Source organism: Xyrauchen texanus, chromosome 34, assembly GCF_025860055.1.
Source record: "Xyrauchen texanus isolate HMW12.3.18 chromosome 34, RBS_HiC_50CHRs, whole genome shotgun sequence".
Taxonomy (NCBI): domain Eukaryota; kingdom Metazoa; phylum Chordata; class Actinopteri; order Cypriniformes; family Catostomidae; genus Xyrauchen; species Xyrauchen texanus.
The window spans coordinates 28,213,910-28,240,520 of record NC_068309.1 but is presented as its reverse complement, the minus strand read 5'-3'; the positions used below and the strand labels follow the sequence as shown (position 1 = coordinate 28,240,520).

Here is a 26,611-nt window from a genome sequence, read left to right as displayed (position 1 = left end):
AAGAGGGCTCAAAAATGTTTGTGTTTTTCACAGAATGCAAACGTATTAGAAAACCTAGCAAAAGACTCATAGAATGGACAGAGGAATACGATCAATTGTTTTCCACTAAGAAGAGAACAAAAAAGAAACCTGAGTCATTGTCAAAGGTAGCTCAGTTTCTGCCAGCAAATAGTTCATGGCTAGCACTTCATACAGTTCAAGTTGGATGCTAAAGGGATAGTTCACCCAAAAATTTAAATTAGTTTATTATTTTCTTGCCCTCATGTTGTTCCAAACAAATATGACTTTCTTTCTTCCATGGAACAGCCTCAGTGACCTTTCAACTACCTTTTGTTCCACTGAAGTAGGCAACTCAGATGGGTTTGAACAACATGAAAATGCATAAATTACAGAATTTTCATTTTTGGTGGAAGTATCCCTATAAGTTTTCATATAATCTACAATTAAGTATAATGTTCTAAAAAATAAATAAAAATCATACATTTGCAAACAGGTTGAAAAACACAATTGCAGTGGCCCATTGGAGAAAATATCTGGTGGAGGTATACAGGAACCTCAGGTAACAGAACAAGACGTGTCGAGATCCCTGCCAGAAGTACAGACTCATCCTCTGGAAAAGATGTCTTGGAGCGCTCCCTCGATAAATTCCACTCCATGTCAAGAGAGTCAAGTTTTGTCTGTAGACACGCTACCTCCACCTCCTGTAACTGTCCCATCTTCATATAGGGAAATGTGTCATATAGAGCAACTTCAAACCCAAGCAGCTGGTGAGTAGTTCTTAAGTTTACAAAATAATTATAAATAAATTAAAGGGGTCATGACATGGTTTTTTTTATTGTATTATTATGTTCCCTTAGGTGCAATTATAGTATTAATATATTTTTTTTTAAGAAAAACTTTTAAAATCTAGTGATTTATGACCTTTTCCCACCCTGTTTCTCATCCTCTGATTCAAACAGTCTGTTTTGGGGGCGTTTTCCATTTAAGACTTCAGTGTTAACGCCCACTGTTATGATTGGCTAACGCCAGTGCCTATGTATCAATTATTGACGCTCCCAGCCAGAACAATATGCAAGTAAACTAAGTAAAAACACTGTGATTATTCATAATGAATGAAATTGCGCTTTAAAAAGTAGTTTAAAGTTTAAAATAGATTAGGCCTACTTACAGTTTGCGTCGTCGTTGTTCCCAGAATAGTCGGCACGGACTTATCTTTGAGCAACAGTTTTCTGGCAAAGAAAGCATCATATTGAGATTTGTTCTCAAAACAGTCATCCTTAAAATGTACAGAACAAACGCTTAAGTTAACACTGCCGTGACTGGAACGTCCGCAAAAAATAAACTGCATCCATTTTTCCCTAACGTCTGGATCTTTCGGCAGCTTATTCAGAGGTTTTGTTTGACCACAGCCAGGAACAGCACATCTGTGTGGCATCGTAATTTTCCTGTGCACAAGTAGTCTCTGTCAGAGCTCGCTGTCCATCGACTGAACACTTGTGAGGCGACGGCGATACTGAAATGAGCGTAGTTGTCTTGCGCTTAAAGCGTAGTTATCTTGTGCTGGAGGCGGTCATATGCAAACGCTGGTACGTCACTTCTAACCGACACGTCACTTCTAACCATGAATCCAGAACGAGCTGTATTTTGAGCTTGATTAAATAAATGATTCGTTTAGAATGGGGAGGACGTCTTAAAATATTAAACTTGCAGGACGTTTTAATGATACAAAGACCTCTTATATACCAAAAGATCAAGGCAAATTTGGTTTCTCATGTCATGACCCCTTTAACTCGCTCATGCCCTTTCTGAAAATGTGATTAAGCCAGTAGCCTGCGTAAGGAAACATTTTTATCACTTTCCAAAATTGAGATCACACACTTTTTTCATATTATTATGGTAGATGCAGAGGCCATATTATGTTTATAGACTTATAGCAGACCAGAACTGCTTCATTATAAAAAATATGTATTTTGTTGGAACTGATTGTCTTTAGTACTTGCAGAAAATGCTTGTATTTTTATCATTTTTGAATAGGCAATGGTGTGTGTTTAAGCACAAAGAGACAAAGGAAGCCCACCAAAAAGATTCTAGAAAGTTCCATTGAAGCTGAACCGATCCTCATACCTAAAAGAAAGGTACTTTTATAACTTACAAGTAGTGATAGACCAATATATATCGGCCAGGCTGATTAATCGGCTGATATTTGGCCATTTTGTGATTAACGGCATTGGCCAATAATAAGTGCTTGGCCAATTAACAGAAGTGTTAACTTTCCTTATGTCAGTTCCAAAATATACCCATATATTCACCAATTGATAGTAAACAATTTCTGTTTTAAAGTTGTTGTTTTTTTTGTTTTGTTTTTTTCAAGTTTAAGCTAATTTGTTGAAATATTGTATAATCGTTTTGCTTTAGAAATTTTGTGTACATCTAAGTTGCTGTTGTTAAATTGTATTATGTATATCTGCATTTAAATCGGACATTCTGGTATATAGATATCGACATCGGCCATTTAAAAACCAATATTGGTTGACCACTTATTTTGCAAAGTTCACTCAAGTTAGCCAGTGAATATCTGTTTTAAAGAACTGAAAGTACATCTAATATTTTGGGGGATTTTAGTCTAGAGAACAATTAACACTACCAGGAATACTGTTATTGGAAATATTGTCATATAGTAGTTTCATATTAGCCTTAAAATGTAGCATTATAGCTTTTGGCAGATACAAGTTTGCAAATATTGGTGGAAATCAATAAGAGACGATTGGCCTAATAATAGTATCATTCACAGATGAAGTCACAGAAGACATCTGGACATGCTGCTAATCCAGGTTTGTTTATTGAGAGCCTTCAAAACTATTCACTAATCAAAACAGTTAATTAATGGGAAGACACTATTGTCTTAGAGATAGCCAGAGGTCAGAGAGAATTCCAGGCCATTTAACGATGAAGTAAAATAAGTCCATCACTTTTGTCCAGCAATTGTCTGACAAAACTGACAATTATTTTTAAATATTGGATGAATAACAATAACATTAGCATGTTGAGCTAATGTTTTATCTTGTCATAATTTGAAATCAGGCTCAACAAATCATAATCTACTGCAGAGCATACAGCGGGTATTAGCATGCTCACAAAGTAAACATAGATTTAATGCAGTTCAAAGCACTTACATTCTAACAAATTAAGGGTCAATGAATCAATCTTTAGCAGCCAGTGTGAAGTTACTTTTAACTGACATCAGTCCTTAAACCATCTGAGGAAGTGTGAGGGATTACAGGTGAATTTGGTTGATGGCCAATATGTTCATGTACATTTTATTTATATTTGTGTTTTAATTATGTTGTAAATAAAGGAATTGGACAACAGTCATTAAAATGTAAGAACAGGATATCTTCTGAGACCATCAACACAGCAACTGCCCCAATCTTAAAAAGCACAGAGAAGGAGACAGAAATTCCCGCTACAGTTCCTCAGCCAGTGAACCCAGAACCAACTGAGATTGTTTCAGATGCTCTGGACTCAGAGGTCAGTACAATGAACTCTTCAAAATAGATTTCAATCAAAATAAAATAAATATTCAAAATAAATTCAGTCATATACGAGTATTATACACTCAGTGGCCACTCTGTTAGGTACACCTGTACCAGTACTCGTTTGTGTGATCATGTGACAGCCAAAGAGGTCTAAAATACCTGCCTTGCGTTCACTTCAGATTTAACACACTTTCCTCGCCAACTTCCCCTGTCAACATAGACCAGAATCTAATAACTGTTACTGTTTCCAGCGTCTTGTTGGATCCATGCCATGAACAATTTGGGCTGTTGTTGGGGCAATGGGTGGGGGAAATCCTACTCTAGCCTTAGAAAGGTATACCAAATAACATGGCCACTAAGTGTAACTCTGCAACAGCTGCTCACAGAGTCTATTCACATGTCAATCATGTGCAGCTTTGGTGTCTCAAAGTTAGGAAATTAACCTTACTAAATGCTGCATTAAAATAAGGTGTAGCAAGTTAAAAACGAATCTACATATCTGGCATTTTATTCAGATGTTTGTACCTAGTTCTGCCTTGAGTTCAAAGAAAGAAGACTATTCACAGTCTGATGAAGGACTTTTGGCCAATAGGAGACTTTCAGAGGAGAAAAGAGGCGGCACCTTACTCAATGTGAATTTGTGTCAGGTAGGTATGTTACCCTGGGTCACAAATTTTGTTACTATTGAAACTGAAAGTAAGCTAAATAAAACATGACTGCATTTCTCTAGCACAATAATTAATGACAATGGCAGACTGGCTGATGTTGAAACACTAGCAACAAAATTTATTAATAAATATATGTTATTAAAAGCCAAAGCCCCCTTTCAACTTGTTCTCCCCCTTTAAATCATAAGTAAAACATTAAAACTGCAAATTTTCTACTATTTTGTGCTTACACCTCTATACTCTTTGCAAACATGCAGTATTCCACAGTGCAACATTTCCAGTGCGATGAATAACCAGAGGCGATTCTAGGGTCAGTGTATATTCGAGGCTTAGCCCAGACCTCTGTGGATACATATGGGGCCATACTTTGATGAAATATTGGAATATAATACACTTCATAATAAAAGTTTAAATGTTACATCTGTGAGATGTCACTTATATAGTAAATCTTTAAATATTACTGAAACCAAAACTTACAAAACTTAAAACGTGATTAAAAAAAGACACTTTATTGTCGCTTATGGCTTTCCGTAGTGTGACGCATATTGTGTACAACTGACAGTTTTATTTTATTTATTGATTCGTTGGGTGGTTTAAGATTTGCCAAAGTTTTTATAGCATTGTGTCTTAAAGGGATAGTTCACCCCAAAATTTAAATCTTCTCATCATTTATTCACACTTATGCCATCCCAGATGTGTAGGACTTTCTTTCTTCTGGAGATCACAAATTAAGATTTTAAGAATAATATTTCAATTCTGTAGGTCCTCACAATGCAAGTGAATGGGTGCCAAAATTTGGAAGCTCCAAAAATCACATAAGTCAACAAAAAAGTAATCCATACTACTTCAGTGGTTACATCTGTATATTCAGAAGTGATATGATAGGTGTGGGTGAGAAATATTTAAGTATTTTTTTTTTCACTTTGCATTGTATGGTCCTACAGAGCTGAAATATTCTTATAAAACTCTTAATTTGTGATCTGCTGAAAAAAGAAAGTCATATACATTTGGGATGCCATGAGGGTGAGTAAATGATGCGAGAAATTTAATAAAAGAGTTTTGCAAAAAATGCAAACGTCCGAGCTCGTGACTTAAATAGATAGACCAACTCATCCCTATATCTCACCAAGACAGGAATGCTGACCCCATACACAGCTGCAATCGCATTTCACGAGCGCTCTTCTTGCATGTGCGCATATATATAAGTACATAAAAGCAGCTGCCAACAAGACAGCGAGTGTGTAAATTGTGTTTTATTTTTCTTTCTCCCCAATTTGGAATGCCCAATTCCCAATGTGCTCTAAATTCTCGTGGTGGCGTTGAGACTCACCTCAATCCGGGTGGCAGATGACGAATCTCAGTTGCCTCCACATCTGAGATGGTCAATCGGCGCATCATATCACGTGGCTTGTTGAGCGCGTTACCACGGAGACATTAACGCGTGTGGAGGCTTCATGCTATTCTCCGTGGCATCCAAGCACAATTCACCATGTGCCCCACTGAGAGCGGACCACATTATAGCAGCCACGAGGCGGTTACCCCATGTGACTCTACCTTCCCTAGCAACCGGGCAAATTTGGTTGCTTAGGTGACCTAGCTGGAATCACTCAGCACGCAGTAAAATGTATTGTTAAAATATAAAAATATTAAATGTTTTAATATCAACTTAATACCTAAGCACTGGTACTTTTGACATCACTACAAGATAATACAAATATTCGGGACTTTACGGAAAACATTCATGGCTTAAGCACTGGTAGCCTAGTCCTAGTGCCACCAATGATATCAAGCGTTACATTATTTGATCATATTGCCATAGATAGATAGATGGTAAATGGTCTGCACTTATGCATTCTTTTTGTATTTACATTTATGCATTTTTGGCATTTTTTATCCAAAGTGATTTACAGTGCACTTATTACAGGGATAATCCCCCTGGAGCAACCTGGAGTTAAGTGCCTTGCTCAAGGACACAATGGTGGTGGCTGTGGGGATCGAACCAGCAACCTTCTGATTAACAGTTATGTGCTTTAGCCCACTATGCCACCACCAGTCATATAGCTACTTTTTAAGCTTAGCAGTATTCAAAGCGCTTTACACTGTGTCTCATTCACCCATTCACACACACATTCACACACCATTGACGGCTGGCATGCAAGGTGCTAGCCTGCCATTGGTAGCAACTTGGGGTTCAGTGTCTTGCCCAAGGACACTTCGGCATGTGGAAACATGCATGTCAGGAATCGAACCACCAACCCTGCGATTAGTGGACAACCCACTTTACCACCCGAGCCACAGCCACCCCTAGATAGATAGATAGATAGATAGATAGATAGATAGATAGATAGATAGATAGTTAGATAGATAGATAGATCGATCGATCGATTGACCATATGAAAATGTTTTATACACCCATTCAAAATGCTTAGCATTACATAATGCATACTAATTAACATATTATTTTTAGAAAATAGGCAATATACTGTATAGACTGTGCTGTGTGCACTATGCAAGTATTGCTTTCCGAACATAGCCAGTAATTTATGAAATACCTCAATGACTTATTTTTCTGCTGTGTTACTGAAGGTGTGTGAGAAGCAGGGAGATTTGCTTCTATGTGAGGGACAGTGTTGTGGGGCATTTCACCCACAATGCATTGGACTGAAAGAGCCTCCCGTAGGGCAATTTTTATGTCAGGAATGCACATCTGGTGAGTACCTGCTTCATAATGCACATGCCACTGTTAACACTTTTAAAGGCTTACAGTAATTTTACTGTTTTACTGCGATTTGAAAGTGTAACCTATTTATTTTTAATTTTGCAATAGGTATACACTCATGCTTTACTTGTAAGAGCCTGAGTCAGGACGTTAGGCGTTGTATGCTTCCTGAATGTGGGAAGTTCTACCATGGAGAGTGTGTTGCCAGCCATGCACCCACAGTGCCTCTGAACCTGGCCTTTCGTTGTCCTCTCCATGTCTGTCTGGCGTGTTTCATTACAAACCCAGCCAATCCGGCCATATCTAAAGGTTTGTTGTGCTTTGTGCGGTTATTGGCTATACATCAGGGGTTTTCAAACTTTTTCAAAAAACAAAAAAAAGTTTGAAAATCCGAATATATAAAGGCAGCTATTTATCTTCGTTTATAAAGAATTTTAAAGGCAACATTTTGTTTGCTCAATTAAATTGTTTGCTTTTATATTGCCAAAAGTAGCAAGTAGAAGCGCTGTAGAACAATACAACAAAAGTCGAAACTATTCTTGAAAGTATGAAAAAACGATGAACACTCGTTTTTTCACAACACTATTTGTTGCAGATTGGTTTACCTATTGTTAAAAACTAAGGCTGTCAATATAATCAAATAATCATGACTAATCACATTATTTCTATCTATAGAAAGCAGAATGAAAGCGTAATAATATCAAATCTGGTAAATGTGAACTTTTTTCTTTTTTTTTTGTTTAATCTATACATTTTCTGTGGACCTCAGTTTGAAAACCCCTTGGCTAGATCAAGTGAGAAATAAGGCATATCCGTTGTAAAAAGTGAGGAAGATCTCTTTGTTGGTGCATTTATTCTGAAATTTACCATGTTTTGTGTCTTTGGCTCAGGTGAACTAACTCGCTGTATCAGATGCCCTGTGGCATATCATGCCAATGATGATTGCATACCTGCTGGTAGTGTCACACTGACCGACAGCATCATAGTGTGTCCCAATCATTTTACTTCACGCAAAGGCTGCCGCAACCATGAGCACGTCAACGTCAGCTGGTGCTTTGTCTGTTCAGAAGGTCAGTTCATGCTGTTTAACAAAGGATTGTTCAGCTAGAATCATTTGAAGCGCTGTTTATATAAATGTGTATTACTTCTCTAGGTCTAAATCATAATATGATAGGTTAACCCTTTAAGCTCTGAGGGTGTTTTTAAAGAGTTTCTGTTTCAGTGACAAACCCACAATTAAAGGCTTATAACTCAACCAAAAAGTAACAAGGAGGGTCGAGTGTTTGGTATCATTGTAAAGAAGACTTTATAATTTTTCAAGTCTCTCAACCTAAGAAACTGCCTAAATTGAGCCAAAAATGAACTATTTTCTTATTTGACATTAGATATCTCTGGGTGTAAATAAGGTGGCTCATCTGAAAATAAATTGTGTTGATAAGAGAAAGCAATCAAAAGTTATAGCATTACAAAAATAATTTATCATTGTGTCCAAAAAGGACTCCATGTGTCTAAAGCCTCTCCAAACAAATAAAACATAATAATTGTACATAAGAACTAATTACACATACAAACACAACAATGACTAAAGGTTTGCATAGCATGGAGACTCAATGAGTCGCTGTCATTTACTTGGCGCCATCTTCTGGTGACCATATGTAACATTGCGCTTCATGTGGATTATCTTACGATCTATGCATCTGATTACCTTGTGTTTGGACTCGTTTGGAAGATAATCACCTCCTCTAAGTATGGATTGTGATATATAATGTTCCGTTTATTTTTCGTGAAGTTATAAGTAAAAACGTGGCATATAAGCAACACCAACATAATTGTCAAAGACATATATTTACTTATTACTCGCTATATTTATGTCTGTGAGAAGAACAAATAGTCTGGTTGTATTCTACTATTTGAGAGCTTTCCAACAACATATGACACATGACTGTTTATTCAGTTTGATGTTTTCTTACTGAATGCAGTAATATGTTCAGTGCAAATGTTTATCAAAATAATTATCAAAATGGAACAATTCTGATTTGTCTGTGAATTTCAAAGCACTTGTTCAGTTCTGATCATAATTCCCACATGCACTGGAAAGTAGAGCTTATAAGCTTTTAAATGATACCTTTTTTGTGTTTGTTGTTTTGATTATTTTTTTTTCTCTGTTGGGCCCACCGGTAGGCCCATCCGAGCTTAAAGATTTAAAGAAATAGTTCACCCAAAAATGATAATTCTGTCATAATTTATTCACTCTTATGCCATTTAAAACTCATATGACATTTTTCAGCAGAACAAAGAAAATATTTTTTCATTTATATATTTTTGTCCATACAATGCAAGTCAATGGGGTAAAAGTAATCCACCCAACTTGAGTGGTTTAATCCATGTCTTCTGAAGTACTACGATCAGTAGTTTGGTTGAGAAACAGACCAAAATGTAACTGTCCCTTTATGCTGCATTTATGTCATTTTGGCATTTCAAAGTTTGGACCCCATTGACTTGCATTGTATGAATATAAACACCATTTCCTTCGATATCTTCATTTGTGTTCTGCAGAAGAAAGTCATACGAGTCTTAGATGGCATAAGGGTGAGAATATGAAGAGAGAATTATCATTTTTGGGAGAACAATTTCTTTAAGTGTGTCGGCAACTCCGCGTCACCAAACAGAATCACCTTGCAATTAATAGCCTCAGAAATAATTATAGTTAGTTGTCAAAACTAATTTAGCCGTACCTTATTAATTACTTGTAAAGGAACTTTTAATATACAGTAGTTCCCTTATAGAAACTTTCTATGACTTCATCAGAAGCGTTTGTATCACTTCTCTGTACAGGAGGTAGTCTGCTGTGTTGTGAATCATGTCCTGCGGCGTTCCACCGAGAGTGTCTTAATATTGACATGCCAGAAGGCAGCTGGTATTGCAACGACTGTTGTGCTGGAAGGAAACCGCACTACAAGGAGGTAGTGTGGGTGAAAGTGGGCCGCTACAGGTCAGCGTGCATAAAACTTTCTTTGACATATTTAGTAATACGATCATTCCTACTTGTACAATCATTCTACACACTGTTTATAATCAGTTTTTTTTTTACATTATTTGTTAGATGGTGGCCAGCAGAGGTCAGCCATCCCAAAAACGTCCCAGAGAATATCCTACGCATGAGACACGATGTCGGAGAGTTCCCGGTTTTTTTCTTTGGCTCTAATGACTATCTGTGGACCTACCAAGCCCGAGTTTTCCCTTACATGGAAGGTGACGCCAACAGTAAAGAGAAAATAGGAAAGGGAGTTGACTCTACCTATAAGAAAGGTATCTTTTGTACAACTAGCGGCTAAAACATGGTTCTTGATGTAGCTAAAATTAGTGTTGAAATGTCCCTTTTTTTTTATTATAGAATTGCTTCCACTTAGGTTCATTTATGATTTTCTCGACCATTTAACACACTCTCTCTCTAACCTTTAAACAGGCTCTTTTTGATTATAATTTAGATTTTAACTGCCCCATCCTTCAATACCGGCCTCTTTGCAAAGCTTGCTTTACATTGAGACATATAACAGTCCACGCTGAAATGTGCATAATTGGTTACGATCAGACTGAAATGATCAGGCATCTTTCAGATAGATATGCAGAGCGACAGGTGCTGCACACAAAAAGAAACAGCACAAACTTTCAGGTGTTTAGGAATAATAGGGCCTACTGCCCTATCTATCTTTTTATTACCTCACTGTATCCTGAAAGGTCATGCAAAATCCCCTTTCCCTAGAATGAGCAACAAGTTAGCAGGACAACTTAAGTAAATAGGGTTAGTGGATGTGTGGAGACAGAGATTCCCAAATATGAGAGATTTTACCTTTTTTTCTGCTTTGCATTCATCATATTCACGAAAATATTATTTACCCCCATATCGGAACTATACAGAGTAACAGATATCAAAATATTGCCAATAACACTTTCAGGCCATGCTCCTGTGATGCTGTCATGGGATCTAAATCATAGACCAATATCGATGCAGTGGAAATGTAACACATCCTTGTTTAATGATATCACATTTATTACATTTATAAAAGATGAATTACAGATCTACCTGGAAACCAATGCTACTCCTGTGATATCACCATTAATATTATGGGATTGTGCTAAAGCTTTGCTGAGAGGGCACATAATCAAATTTGCAAGTGTGAAAAAGGGGAACGAGACTATAGACAGCAACATTTAGAAAATACCATTATAAAATTTGAAAAACAACATAAATGGGTCCCAACTATAGCATTATTAAAGAACTGCCTGTGGTATGTAGGAACTAAATGCATTGCTCTATAGTAGGGTTGCAAAGGGGTGGAAAAGTTTTTCCAGAAATATTGGAAAACACTTTGGGGCACTTGGATCTATGCTGCTGCATCTTTGTGGCATTCTTATCATAGGTCTTTGCACAGTATTTACACATGTACAAAGCCTGTCCTTCTACATTGGCTGAGGTGAAATGTATCCACACATCAGATGGCGCATGTGGCTCTGTTCTGTAGAATAAGTTTAGAAAAAATATAGTAAAAAACACTAATGCAATGAATGTCATGCACAGATATATATAAATAGTTAGCTAAACAATTGGAATATTCTGGTATGGTAAAAATATTTTACAATTGCTGCTGGACAAATTAATAGAAATAGGCTAGATGAATAGATGATCACTCCTCAATCAGCATGCTAAATCAAACTATATCCTACATTCTTGTATGATAACAGAAAACTGGCTAGCAGAAGAAACAGCATCACAGTTGAGCTAGCTAGCACCATGATAGCTATTTATTGGAAAACAAGCCAAAAAAGCCAAGTCAAAAAAATGCATTGTATAATGATTTTATTTAATAATCGTTTCAGCCCTACTGTGCACTGTCTCCTTTATTATTTGCTATAAGCTTAGAGCCTCTTGCTCAGCTCATAAGAGAAAGTGCTATCACATAAGGCATTGTTATAGGAGGAGAGGAGCATAAAATCTCGCTGTATGCAGATGATGTTCTACTTATCAAATCCTAAATTGACATTACCCAAACTTAAAGTAATTTCTGATTTTGGACATTTTCACGGGTTATAGAATAAATATAGATAAAACTGAGGCACTGAATATTGGAGGTCAAATCTCTGAGAGGGTGATAAAACAGAGTGGCTTCAAGTGGCCTAAAGAGGGCATCAAATACCTGGGGATCTATATACCCCCCCATTACAAAACCTATATGATGCCAATTACCCTAAATTAATCAAAAGGATCTATAATGATATGCAGTGATGGTCTGCAATGACTATCTCTTCTAGGGCAGGTGGAAAGTATTCAAATGAATATATTACCTAGATTTCTTTACCCCTTTCAAATGTTGCCTGTAGAAATCTCCAAAAGTATATTTATCAAGTTAGAGAAAAAGATTTCTACATTTATATGGGCAGGGCAAAAGCCTAGAATTAAGTTCAAAACCTTACAGCTCATGAAGGCTGACGGTGTCACGATCCCCTGTTGTCTGCCCCGTGTTTCGTGTTACCGTCACAAACTACACTTCCCATGATTCCCGGCCCTCATCACTGCCAGCCCTGTGTCATTGTTCTCACCTGATTGTCGTTTGTCATCATCATGTCTCCTGTGTATTTAAACCCTGCTGTTTCTCCATTCCCCTGTCGATTGTTGATGAATGTGGATGTTTGGATGTAGCTGTCTTATGTTTACCCAGTTTGTCTAGTTTACCTTTGTCCACCGTGGAAGTTTCTTCAGCCTGTGTTCCCTTTGGATGTTTTCGTGTTTTGTTTTGTATTCCCATCGTGGACGTTTCCTTTGTTCCAGTCTTGTTTGTTTTCACTTTGTTTTCAATAAAACCCGCACTTGGATCCTCACCCCTGGTCTGCCTCCTCCTGCCTTCGTTACAGACGGAGGAGTGAGTCTTCCAAGTTTTAAGTATTATCACTGGGCAGCTCAGTTAAAACCAGTCGAGACATGGTTGAAGGATAACACTGATATACGCTTCCTAAACATAGAGAAAAGTCTCTGTCAGCAGCCTCAAAGAGTCTGTGAGATTTATGAAACAAATATCTAACTCCATAAGACTTCAGTTGAATATTTCTGAGGTAAGATTGAGCCCAATCTCAAGATTACTACATAACAATGAACAACAAACCTAGTAGGAGAGGGTAGTAAGGTGCATGACAATCATATAAATATCTATAATTCTGGCACGTTAGTGGTTCGCTTCTGTGCTTGATTTATGGACTTAAATTTTTACTTTAGTTCTCCATTAATTTTTTTTATTGCTTCGAGCGTTGTTTACAATTTCCAGTATTTTCCCTCCTGTTAACTATTCTTGCTGTATATCTGTTAAAATATACTGTTTTTAATAAAGAATAAGTAAAAAGAAAAAGATATAATCCCTTCTAATGGTGCGTTCACATACAACGCGAAGCGAGCATTTCGCACGGCATGATTACTTACAAAGTCAATGAAGTGAATGGCGTGACTCAAACACGCAAAATCTCTTCATTTGCGTATTCGTGCGAGTTGAAATTTTTCAACTTGAGCGAAAAATTCGCATGACGCGTTGTCGCGAAAGCCTATCAGCATTGAGATAGCATTGTCCGGATGTCTGACATAGTAGCTGAAGAAAAAATTTGTAGCGGTGTGTGGGCACCCGGAATTGTATGACACAACATCATACATGTACAGAGACCAGACGAAAAAAGACATCGCTTGAAGGAAAGTGAGCGAGGAAATTAGACCACCTGGTAAGTTCTAAAAATATGTGCGTATACTTGATTCCAACTATTGGTTGTACTTTACTATTAACCAAGTCGTAGAAGCCCCTCCTCCTGTCCTTTTCCGGAAGAGAAGGGGGAATACTCGCGGGTTTGCGTTACTTGCGCGAACGCGAGTTTAAACACCAATTTATGATCTAGCAGACAAAAATTTTCTTTGCATTGTATGTGAACGCACCATAAGGCATCAGAGTTTGAAGTAATTGAGTAAAAAGAATACTATTTCTAAAATTCACATGCTCAATATGGTTTCAGCTTTGGAAGAAGCTGCCAAAAGGTTCAAAGAACTGCAGATGGAGAAAGAACTAAGACAGCTCCAGGAGGACAGACGAAATCACAAGAAACCTCCACCTTACAAACATATCAAGGTACCTGCCCCTAGTTAGGTGTACACTAAGAGATTTAAAGGGCTCATGACATGCCTTTTTTATTATGTTAACATGTTTCTTAAGGTTTACTTATAATATTAGTCATATATTTGTAAAACATAATAATTTTACAACCTCATTCTGACCTTATGTCAGAAACACTCGGTTTTAGTGGTGCTTCTCCTTTAAGACTTGACAGTATACGCCCACTATTATGATTGGCTCTCTGCTCTTGACTGATCTGCTCTCTTGGCTTGCCATCTCACTGCTCGCCACTACTGGGCAGGATATGGAAGTGATAAGTTGAAGTAAGTGTTATTGTGGAGGCAGTCAGATGCAAATGTCTACCACAATGTGATGTCACAATAATAGAGAAAAATAAGTTTTGGCAGCTTGGTTTCAACAAATGCTCTATTAAAGGAAGTTTAGAGTTCTGAAACTTACAGTATGTTTTTATGGACAATGACCTCTTATATGTCAAAAAATCAAGGAAAATTTGATTTCTCATGTCATGACCCCTTTAATATCAGCTTTATGTAATGCCAATTAGAGGATGACCGATAGTGGATTTTGCTTATACCAATACCTAAGGGGGTGGTAACCGATTATTCGGTTGATCGTTTTTCAAATCGATTTATAGAATGTAAAATTCTTAGTATTTTTTTACTATGATGGGCACAGACATAGAGGCTACAAGAGTCCGAAACAATTAAAATCCCAGATCCAGTTTCTTGTGCAACAAAAATCCCACTAATAATGAAGTTCTTATATCTATAAACAAGCCAAAAATACACATACTTATTTCGGGACTCTTATTTTGAAATAAGTCAAAAACATGTGGCTCTATTGTGCCGATTCTTCACAGAATTATTAATTTTTTCTTACAGTGCGTCAACTGAGTAGATGACATAAAGCGATGGTCCTAGGTTAGTTACGTTGCGGGTGGTGCGGGAAATAAATTTGTACTCTAAATAACACTTTAATGATTGTTGTTCTCCATCTGGATCGCTCGTTTCTTTAGTTTTACATTGTGTCTTGAGGCCAGAAATAGAAAACAGGCAATTAGAATATTCATGGTGCCACCTAGTGGTTGCTCAGGAAATCTGTGGACAGGCAGTTGTTATAGTAGAACCAACTTTGGAATCCTGCAGAGGAGGAACACAAAGGAATAAAAAAAATGTAAATTCTATCGGCATAGATTTTTGCCAATAACGGTAATTCTAAAAAGCTACTATCAGCACTGATTAATTGGCAAAACAAATATACAGGTGAAACTCGAAAAATTAGAATATCGTGCAAAAGTTCATTAATTTCAGTAATTCAACTTAAAAGGTGAAACTAATATATTATATAGACTCATTACAAGCAAAGTAAGATATTTCAAGCCTTTATTTGATATAATTTTGATGATTATGGCTTACAGCTTATGAAAACCCCAAATTCAGAATCTCAGAAAATTAGAATATTGTGAAAAGGTTCAGTATTGTAGGCTCAAAGTGTCACACTCTAATCAGCTAAACACCTGCAAAGGGTTCCTGAGCCTTTAAATGGTCTCTCAGTCTGGTTCAGTTGAATTCACAATCATGGGGAAGACTGCTGACCTGACAGTTGTGCAGAAAACCATCATTGACACCCTCCACAAGGAGGGAAAGCCTCAAAAGGTAATTGCAAAAGAAGTTGGATGTTCTCAAAGTGCTGTATCAAAGCACATTAATAGAAAGTTAAGTGGAAGGGAAAAGTGTGGAAGAAAAAGGTGCACAAGCAGCAGGGATGACCGTAGCCTGGAGAGGATTGTCAGGAAAAGGCCATTCAAATGTGTGGGGGAGCTTCACAAGGAGTGGACTGAGGCTGGAGTTACTGGTCCTGGACATGGGCTTCAAATGTCAAACGTCTTACCTGGGCTAAAGAAAAAAAGAACTGGTCTGTTGCTCAGTGGTCCAAAGTCCTCTTTTCTGATGAGAGCAAATTTTGCATCTCATTTGGAAACCAAGGTCCCAGAGTCTGGAGGAAGAATGGAGAGGCACACAATCCAAGATGCTTGAAGTCCAGTGTGAAGTTTCCACAGTCTGTGTTGGTTTGGGGAGCCATGTCATCGGCTGGTGTTGGTCCACTGTGCTTTATTAAGTCCAGAGTCAACACAGCCGTCTACCGGGACATTTTAGAGCACTTCATGCTTCCTTCAGATGCTGACTTCATTTTCCAGCAGGACTTGGCACCTGCCCACACTGCCAAAAGTACTAAAAACCTGGTTCAATGACCATGGTATTACTGTGCTTGATTGGCCAGCAAACTCGCCTGACCTGAACCCCATAGAGAATCTATGGGGCATTGCCAAGAGAAAGATGAGAGACATGAGACCAAACAATGCAGAAGAGCTGAAGGCCGCTATTGAAGCATCTTGGTCTTCCATAACACCTCAGCAGTGCCACAGGCTGATAGCATCCATGCCACGCCGCATTGAGGCAGTAATTAATGCAAAAGGGGCCCAAACCAAGTACTGAGTACATATGCATGATTATACTTTTCAGAGGGCCGACATTTCTGTATTTAAAATCCTTTTTTTTTATTGATTTCATGTAATCTAATTTTCTGAGATTCTGAATTTGGGGTTTTCATAAGCTGTAAGCCATAATCATCAAAATGATATCAAATAAAGGCTTGAAATATCTTACTTTGCTTGTAATGAGTCTATATAATATATTAGTTTCACCTTTTAAGTTGAATTACTGAAATTAATGAACTTTTGCACGATATTCTAATTTTTCGAGTTTCACCTGTATATGTCTACCTCTAATACCAGAGTAAGTCTTAACAATACAATCTTGTAGGTGAACAAACCAATCGGCAAAGTGCAGATCATCTCAGCAGACCTTTCGGAGATTCCACGCTGTAACTGCAAAGCAACGGATGAGAACCCTTGCGGTATGGACTCGGAGTGCATCAACCGTATGCTGCTGTATGAGTGTCACCCACAGGTGTGTCCTGCAGGTGAGCGCTGCCAGAACCAGTGCTTCACAAAACATCAGAACTGCCAGGTGGAGATCTTCAGGACGCTGTCTCGAGGCTGGGGTCTGCGCTGTGTGCATGACATCAAAAAGGTAAAAAATGTGATGTCCTAAAAACTAAGCTTGTTTGCAAAACCTAGTGAGCTGCCTTACTGTCTGCTGTCTACAGAGGCAGCTGCCTTCTAAGGCAGCATCTTAAACAAAATGGAAAGTTAGTCTTCGCATCTGGGATGCTTGAAAAATTTTCAATGGTGGGCAGCTGAGAAAGTGGTGTCCCAGTTTACATGCAGTGTATAAGCCTGTACATTTTACTCCCATATACATGTGGCTCGGTCAGTATAAGCCGCTTTCTCCATGGCAACGTAATTTCAATAACAAACATGGGATCCGAGGAATACTTTGCTTTATCATTCTCTGTTGCTTTGCTTTATTTCGCAGATATTCCAGAGTTGTTGCCAAAATTGTGCTATACTAGTGGGGTTTCCCCTCTTATGTCAAACTCTGGGATTCCCCAGAGTGCATATATGAGAATTAGTCTACGTTAACCTGCTTTCTCTTAATCCCTTAAATGGCGTAAGGAAATTACCATTTTTGTTTACATGACTTTTCAGAAAAGAGCTTTCTGCAAAAACCTGGAATAACTCATTTTCTTACTGTATGTGAACATTGTCAATGCGGAGGTAGTACGTTTTAGTATGTCAAGTCTCCTTTCTGACTATGTCTGTGTCTTTAATGCTCTGACCAAGGGGGATTTTGTCAACGAGTATGTTGGAGAGGTGATTGATGAGGAGGAATGCCGTGCCCGAATTAAGCATGCTCAAGAGAACGACATTGGCAATTTCTACATGCTCACGCTGGACAAGGTGACATGTTTCATGTGCTTTCTGTTACTATACGAGAGCACAACTGAAGGGATAGTTCATCATAAGACAAAAAATACTGTCATCATTTACTCATCCTCATGGTGTTCCAAACTTGACTTTATTGCCTCCGTGGATCACAAAAGGAGATGTTGGGCTGTCTCATTCACAATTCTCCTTCAATGTATGAGGCAATGAAAATAATTGGTTAGACTGAGGCTAACATCTCTTCATGCTCCACGGAAGAAAGTCAAATTTGATTGGAACAGCAAGAGGGTAAGTAAATGATGACTGAATTAAACATTTTGGGTATACTATCCTTGTAATATATAGCTTTGTCACTCTTTAAATTCTTTGAATTCTGTTAGGATCGAATTATTGATGCAGGACCCAAGGGAAACGAAGCACGTTTCATGAACCACAGTTGCCAGCCGAACTGTGAGACCCAAAAATGGACGGTCAACGGGGACACACGTGTGGGACTTTTTTCACTTACAGATATCCCTGCTTGTAAGTAGATTTATTTTATTTTTTATTTAGGCAATATTCTAGTACATTCTTTGCATTTATGGTGCTCTCGCAAACATTGACGTGCTGAATATTTTTTTAAAGGCACAGAGTTAACGTTCAACTATAACCTTGAGTGTCTGGGCAATGGGAAGACGGTGTGCAAATGTGGTGCATCTAATTGCAGTGGATTCCTGGGAGTGAGGCCCAAAGTGAGATGATCCTATTTTTTTACAAATTCACTGATTCTTTCTGCTTTATTAATGAATGTAGTTCATGACATTGTCTCTTTGTCTGTCAGAATAACCCCCCGTCAGATGATAAGGGACGTAAACTAAAGAAAAAGTCTCAGATGAAGCGCAAATCCCAGCAGGAAGTTATCAAGGAGCGTGAGGATGAGTGTTTTAGCTGTGGAGATGGAGGACAGATTGTGACCTGTAAAAGGCCAGGCTGTCCAAAGGTTTACCACGCAGATTGCCTCAATCTCACCAAGAGACCCGCAGGTCAGTCTTCTAGTAGTCTCACCCACCTACAGGATATTCACTGACTGTCAGATGCATATTGCATACAAGAGCTGACTAAAATAGCCAGTTAAATTCTGATTGGCTGGACTCCTCCTGGGAGTCAGAGTGCCCAGGATTTTATCTGTCCGCCTGGAAAAAAGGTTTTATTTACAACAGGGTTCCCACTGTCATAGAAAACCTGGAAATATCAGGAAGTTTTAAAATGGAGTTTTCCAGGTCTGGAAAAGAATTTGAAATAAATCAAATCTCAAAAGACATGGAAACGGTATGGAAATTAATTGGTCAAAATGGGTAGGAACCCCCCTGTTGCAAGATATTTAAGAGATTTGTTTGAGTCCTAGTAACAAGTTTAGAGGTATCCATGTGCGTGACTGTACATTCTGCTTTTTTGTATAGTTATGTCCAGGATTGGGGAGTAATGGAATACATGTAACGGGATTACGTATTTAAAATACAAAATATAAGTTACTGTATTCAACTACAGTTACAATTTAAATAATTGGTAATTAGAATACAGTTACATTCAAAAAGTATTTTGATTACTGAGAGATTACTTTGCATTTTATTGTCATTTGTTGCATTTAATATTTAGTCATTTCAGATGGAAAACATTTATACATATAAATGATGTGATCCAAAGTGCATTTGAACAGCGGTGAAACACTTTCTTATGATGTGTTACATTCATACGAGCAGACAGAGAAGTACGTTTGAAGTAAGTTTAGAGCAGAAGAAATTGAAATAAATAGTCATCTTTACGCTAAGATAAAATGCTATTTCTAGCCATTTTACATGCACATGTGACCAGACACGATCATATTTTTATCAAGAAAATTCATGTTGGATCATAATTTATTTATTCTTGTAAGACCTTTGATATTAGGTTAAAACATTTATTCTTGATAATAATGTTTTTATTGTTTTCCTGTAAAAATATCAAAAAATATAAATTTGATGTTTCTTGTTTTAGAAACAACACTGCATAAGACATTTAGGTTTTTCAGAGAATGTATTTTTAACATGTGTATTTTATCTTACTGTACTGGTGGAGATTTTATAGTCAAAACAAGTGAAAAAATCTACCAGTGCTGAAGAAGTAATCCAAAGTATTTTGAATACGTTACTGACCTTGAGTAATCTAACAGAATACATTACAAATGACATTTTACAGCATGTATTCTGTAATCTGTAGTGGAATAAATTTAAAAAGTAACCCTCAACCCTGGTTATGTCTGTGAAATTGATATTTGAATATACTACCTATTTGTTGTATGACAGTCTATTATTGTAGTATCAAGTTTAAATTCCCCTGCCCCTAAACGTCACAAAAAACTGTGATTGGTTGCTTTACATGGTTGCAAGCTACTCATAGAGTAATCATACTCATAAAGATGTATTCTGCAATGAGAAGTTCTATGAATATAGTTATATAGCGAAGTCCATATATACACTCACCAACCACTTTATGTACACCTACTTATTCATGCAATTATCTAATCAGACAGAGTGGCAGCAGTGCGATAAAAGCATGCAGATAAGGGTCAGGATCAAAATGGGGAAAAAAATGTCTCTATGATCTCATTGATTTTGACAGTGTCAACAGTCATGCAATTGTTGGTGCCAGATGGGCTGGTTTGAGTATTTCTGTAACTGCTGATCTCATGGGATTTTCACTTACCTATTCTGAGTTTACTTAAAAAAACAGAAAACATCCAGTGAGAGGCAGATAGAAAAATCTTGTTGATTAGAGAGGTCAATGGAGAATGGCTAGACTGGTTTGAGCTGACAAAAAGGCTACAGTAACTCAGATAACCACTCTGTATAATTGTAGTGAGCAGAATAGCATCACAGAATGCACAACATGTCGAACCTTGAGGCAGATGGGCTACAACAGCAGATCACATTGGGCACTTTGTCACCATATTGTTCTAAATAAAGTGCTAAGTGAGTGTGTGTGTGTGTGTGTGTGTGTGTGTGTGTGTGTGTGTGTGTGTGTGTGTGTGTGTGTGTGTGTGTGTGTGTGTGTGTGTGTGTGTGTGTGTGTGTGTATATATATATATATATACAGTATTGTGCTTTCAAAATGAGGATTTCTTAAATAATGACAAATAGTTTTCCTTAAACAATTAACATCATACAAAGTCCAGTAAACAGAAAAAAACTAAATCAATATTTGGTATTAACACATTTGCCTTCAAAACAGCACCTGTTCTCATAGGTACAGCTGGACACCGTTTTTATTGGTTGTTGACAGATATGATGACAAATGTAATGTTTGGGAGTATAAAATGTATATTTCTTATTGACACAATAAAACTGAAGATATAAATAACCATCTTAAGACATATGTTTTTGTGAAACATCTTATGTTAAAACTTTTGCACAGTACTGTATATATTAGTAATATTTATAATATGTGACCCTGTGTGAAAACCCAGCTAAAGTCATTTTTTGTGTGTGTGATTCACTGTTTTCTACATAAAATCATCCTACCTAATGTAAAGAACATTCTGTGATAATATAACCTTGATATCTTTAATATTGACTGAGTGAGGCTATGTCAAATATTTGCTGAATTTCAGGCTCAGAAAATCATGTTTATAGAAATTCCAATTTAAAAACAAGCTTATTTTTAAAACTGCAACACATTTGAACCATAATTATCCTGACAATGTCCATATACCATATTGAAGCTGAGATTATCCCATTTTCAGTGATATATGACACATTTATGGGAAAAGCCTTAAAGTTTTGTAAAACGGGCCTATTTATTATGATGCGCATGTCCAAAAAGCATAAAAACATTGAAACGAATGAGGGTACCACAAGAGATTGATTGTAGCAACAATTACCAATCAATTCAGTGGAATGATTTTATAACTTTATTAGTGAAATGAAATATCAGTAGAAAATGTCATTAATATACACTCACCTAAAGGATTATTAGGAACACCATACTAATACTGTGTTTGACCCCCTTTCGCCTTCAGAACTGCCTTAATTCTACGTGGCATTGATTCAACAAGGTGCTGAAAGCATTCTTTAGAAATGTTGGCCCATATTGATAGGATAGCATCTTGCAGTTGATGGAGATTTGTGGGATGCACATCCAGGGCACGAAGCTCCCGTTCCACCACATCCCAAAGATGCTCTATTGGGTTGAGATCTGGTGACTGTGGGGGCCATTTTAGTACAGTGAACTCATTTTCATGTTCAAGAAACCAATTTGAAATGATTCGAGCTTTGTGACATGTTGCATTATCCTGCTGGAAGTAGCCATCAGAGGATGGGTACATGGTGGCCATAAAGGGATGGACATGGTCAGAAACAATGCTCAGGTAGGCCGTGGCATTTAAACGATGCCCAATTGGCACTAAGGGGCCTAAAGTGTGCCAAGAAAACATCCCCCACACCATTACACCACCACCACCAGCCTGCACAGTGGTAACAAGGCATGATGGATCCATGTTCTCATTCTGTTTACGCCAAATTCTGACTCTACCATCTGAATGTCTCAACAGAAATCGAGACTCATCAGACCAGGCAACATTTTTCCAGTCTTCAACTGTCCAAATTTGGTGAGCTCTTGCAAATTGTAGCCTCTTTTTCCTATTTGTAGTGGAGATGAGTGGTACCCGGTGGGGTCTTCTGCTGTTGTAGCCCATCCGACTCAAGGTTGTGCGTGTTGTGGCTTCACAAATGCTTTGCTGCATACCTCAGTTGTAACGAGTGGTTATTTCAGGCAAAGTTGCTCTTCTATCAGCTTGAATCAGTCGGCCCATTCTCCTCTGACCTCTAGCATCAACAAGGCATTTTCAGCCCACAGGACTGCCGCATACTGGATGTTTTTCCCTTTTCACACCATTCTTTGTAAACCCTAGAAATGGTTGTGCGTGAAAATCCCAGTAACTGAGCAGATTGTGAAATACTCATACCGGCCCGTCTGGCACCAACAACCATGCCACGCTCAAAATTGCTTAAATCAGCTTTCTTTCCCATTCTGACATTCAGTTTGGAGTTCAGGAGATTGTCTTGACCAGGACCACACCCCTAAATGCATTGAAGCAACTGCCATGTGATTGGTTGATTAGATAATTGCATTAATGAGAAATTGAACAGGCGTTCCTAATAATCCTTTAGGTGAGTGTGTATATATATATATATAAATTAATATATAACATTTCGGTTAGAAAATTTCATTCTCTTACTGGGCTACTGTGTAGCATTTGCAGTAAAAAAAAAAACTAAAAAAAAAGTTCAAGGGATGGTTCACCCAAAAATGAAAATTGTCATCATTTACTCACCCTCAAGTTGTTCCAAATCTGTATGAGTTTCTTTCTTCTGTTGAACACAAAATAAGATATTTTGAAGAATTGATAATAAGCATGAAAACGGCGAAATGGAAAAACTGATGGTTTATTTATAATGAATTAACATTTTTAACAGATAAAAGTGTGAATTCAAATGGACAATCTAGAAATGACAGCCACAATATGAAGAACGATTGAAAAAACACTATAAATGGACGTGACAGTTGTGAAAGTGACGCTTACCTACAGGCTACATGAAGAAGGGAAACCATTCAACATGCTTTGAAACAGCAGACTTTGACTTCTGAAATATTTGTTTGATATCAATTAAAGCTGCACGATCGATTGAATTAAGATTGAAATTGCATTATGGCCTTGTGTTAAAACAGAAGTGCAAACATGTTTTGGAAGTACAAAATAACCTTTGTTCAAATCAATCATGTTATCATATTAAGTCATTTTTTTATGTTTTCATCTTGCATGTATCTTTCACTGTGGCTCTCTTTAAAATGTTGACCTGTCATGTGTTAAACAGATCCAATCCACGTTCAATGTAAACTATTTAATATAAGAACAGTAAAAAAGATATAGCATATTTGTATCCAAACAATATAGAAGCATGCAAATGTGTCTTTATTTAAGAAGAGATTTATGCCATAATTTTGCATTTCAGGCCGTTGGGAGTGTCCCTGGCATCAGTGTGACTTGTGTGGTAAGAATGCAGCTTCCTTCTGCGAGATGTGCCCTAGCTCCTTCTGCGTAGAACATCGGGACGGCATGCTCTTCATATCCAAACTGGATGGGCGCTTATCGTGCAGCGAGCATGACCCCTGTGGCCCTGAGCCCCTGGAGCCTGGTGAGATCCGGGATTATGTTCAAGAAAACACCACGTACCCTATCAACCTCATCAGAGTGGCCAACCCTAAATCCACACCCCTAAACTCTATGACTGTCCCACAGTCTGTCTCACACCCTGATGTAGCTCCTCATGTCGTCTTTGACCCCTCCAGTAGCCCTCCAATGTTTAACATCTCTCTAAACTGTCCATATTCACCCATCTCTCCCTATAAAGAAGAGGAGGAAGAGGATTTGATGGAATTAGAAAACTGTGACGAGTGAGAAGAACTTAACTGATGGAAATTTGGAACCATTGAGGATAAAAGAGACAACAGATGATGGTTTAATTGAGTGTTGAAAGCTAACTGGCTTGCGGTTTCTTTGAGTTTTCAGACTACGTTGACTCTTGTTGTCTGATGCTACTATTAGATGCCTTGTTCTGAAGTTGTGCACTTTGACTAATATGAAGATGGCACTCAGTACTGAATCTCTTTCAGTAATCTTTTGAAGGTGTTATGAGATGAAACAAGACTGAAATTTTGGATGATCATTGATCTTAACTGTATTTCCATGCAGCGCAGGTAAGGGGTATCTCAAGTCGTAAGTCATCTTCATCACCAGTTTAAAATAGGATTTATTTATTTGCTGACAACTGGCATTGCACACACACACATACAATACTAGTGAAATACTCTGAACATCACAAAGAAAACAAAAATGAAAAGTAGTATTGTATTGAAGTTCTTCAGAAAAAAATTAATATATTATACAAACACGTTTGTGCTGTACATTTGCTCGGTGAGCAGATATTACACACCTCAAAGGGATAGTTCACCCAAAAATGAAAATTCTCTCATAATTTATTCGCCCTCATGCCGTCTCAGATGTGTATGACTTTCTTTCTTCAGCAGAACACCAATATTTTTAGAAGAATATTTCAGCTTTGTTGGTCCATACAATGCAAGTGAATGGTGGCCAGAACTTTGAAGCTCCAAAAATCACATAAAGGCTGCATAAAAGTAATGTTTACATCTCCAGTGGTTAATCCATGTCTTCTGAAGCAATACAATCACTTTGGGTGAGAAAATGATTAATATTTTCATGTTTTCTTTTTTTTTTTTACAATAAATTTCCACTTTCATATTCTTTCAAATTTTGAAAGTAAAAGTGGAGATTTATTGTAAAAACATGACTTAAATATTCATCTGTTTCTTATTATGTCGCTTCTAAACACCTATATTAAACCACTGGAGTCATATGGATTACTTTTATGCTGCCTTTATGTGATTTCTGGATCTTCACATTTCTGGCCACATTCACATACATTGTATGGACTTACAGAGCTTAAATATTCTTCTAAAAATCTTCATTTGTGTTCAGCAGAGGAAAGAAAGTCATACACGTCTGGGATGGCATGAGGGTGAATAAATGAGAGAATTTTCAATTTTGGGTGAACTATCCCTTTAATAAGGTAAGTAGGGTACAATTTTCTTAAGAAGTAGTTCAGCTCCAATAACCGTTCAGTAAATTGTGATGGTAATTGATACAATTGATTTGTTTCGATTTACCATGTCTGCTGAAGAGACAAAAAAACCAAACATATTTTCTGATTTTAGATCTGCTAAAGTCAAGTATTATAGAGGTCTCATTAATGGATTGGAAAGATTTAACCCATTACTGAGCTGTTCTATACTGTTGTATATATTTTAAAATATTAAAGCTATATAGGAGAAAGTGGCATCTCAAGACTTTGCCTTTACTAGCCTGCTCTCAAGCACTTCAAGTTGAGTTTTTGGCTTCAAATCTGACAATATCCTTAAGAGCTGATGTCTTGAATGATGTTCAACATAAAATGTGAACTGAGACTGCTCATTATAGATGTAAAACTCTAATATTTGCATACAGGCCAGTCATTTGTGAAGTGATTTGGGCTTGTTGCTTGTCTGCATGTCAACACCCCTGAAATTGCTCTTCTGGTTTCTCCTGACCTCTTCAATCTAACAGGCTGACGTGTTTTATGTTGCACAGCATTTCAACTTTTTTACATTCATGTATGTTATTGCACTTGATAGTTTAATGCTGCTCTTAGATTCATTCCACTTTAGTGTATTTCAGACAGAATATCTGGCAAAAGGGCAAATATCTGCTGCTTTTACTGAGACTTTATTGTGCTGTAGTGCTTTGTACAGAATAAACAACAGTACAAGATGTTTGTGCTTTTTGCCTCTGGACAAATTATTAGGTAACACTTTACTAAAAGGTTCTATTTGTTAACATTTAATGCATTAGGTATCATAACTGATAATGAACAATATGATTTTACAATGTTAATTTATAAAGATACAATTGTTCATTGTAAATTAGTTAGTTTATAATGCATTAACTAATGTTAACATATCGAGTTTTAAGGGCTCTATTTTCACGAGCGCGCAAAGCGCAGCGCTACATGCTATGACCGTGCGCAGCGTGTTTTCTAATCTTTGTGAGC

At 37.4% G+C, this 26,611-nt stretch overlaps 1 protein-coding gene across 1 annotated transcript in view; it reads left to right on the top strand.

The window, feature by feature from the left end:
- LOC127627571 (histone-lysine N-methyltransferase, H3 lysine-36 specific-like) overlaps window positions 1-25,069 on the top strand; it is a 30,383-nt gene extending 5,314 nt beyond the window's left edge. Inside the window, exons 6-23 of the mRNA XM_052104014.1 lie at window positions 34-146; window positions 494-767; window positions 2,035-2,135; window positions 2,792-2,831; window positions 3,356-3,528; window positions 4,052-4,183; window positions 6,791-6,914; window positions 7,032-7,232; window positions 7,814-7,993; window positions 9,759-9,915; window positions 10,027-10,232; window positions 13,968-14,080; window positions 16,909-17,178; window positions 17,832-17,948; window positions 18,314-18,455; window positions 18,558-18,664; window positions 18,754-18,955; window positions 23,960-25,069. Coding sequence (XP_051959974.1) covers window positions 34-146; window positions 494-767; window positions 2,035-2,135; window positions 2,792-2,831; window positions 3,356-3,528; window positions 4,052-4,183; window positions 6,791-6,914; window positions 7,032-7,232; window positions 7,814-7,993; window positions 9,759-9,915; window positions 10,027-10,232; window positions 13,968-14,080; window positions 16,909-17,178; window positions 17,832-17,948; window positions 18,314-18,455; window positions 18,558-18,664; window positions 18,754-18,955; window positions 23,960-24,405 — 3,098 coding nt within the window. The 3' untranslated portion in view covers window positions 24,406-25,069. The remainder of the gene's footprint in view (window positions 1-33; window positions 147-493; window positions 768-2,034; window positions 2,136-2,791; window positions 2,832-3,355; window positions 3,529-4,051; window positions 4,184-6,790; window positions 6,915-7,031; window positions 7,233-7,813; window positions 7,994-9,758; window positions 9,916-10,026; window positions 10,233-13,967; window positions 14,081-16,908; window positions 17,179-17,831; window positions 17,949-18,313; window positions 18,456-18,557; window positions 18,665-18,753; window positions 18,956-23,959) is intronic.
- Window positions 25,070-26,611: the final 1,542 nt, after the last annotated feature.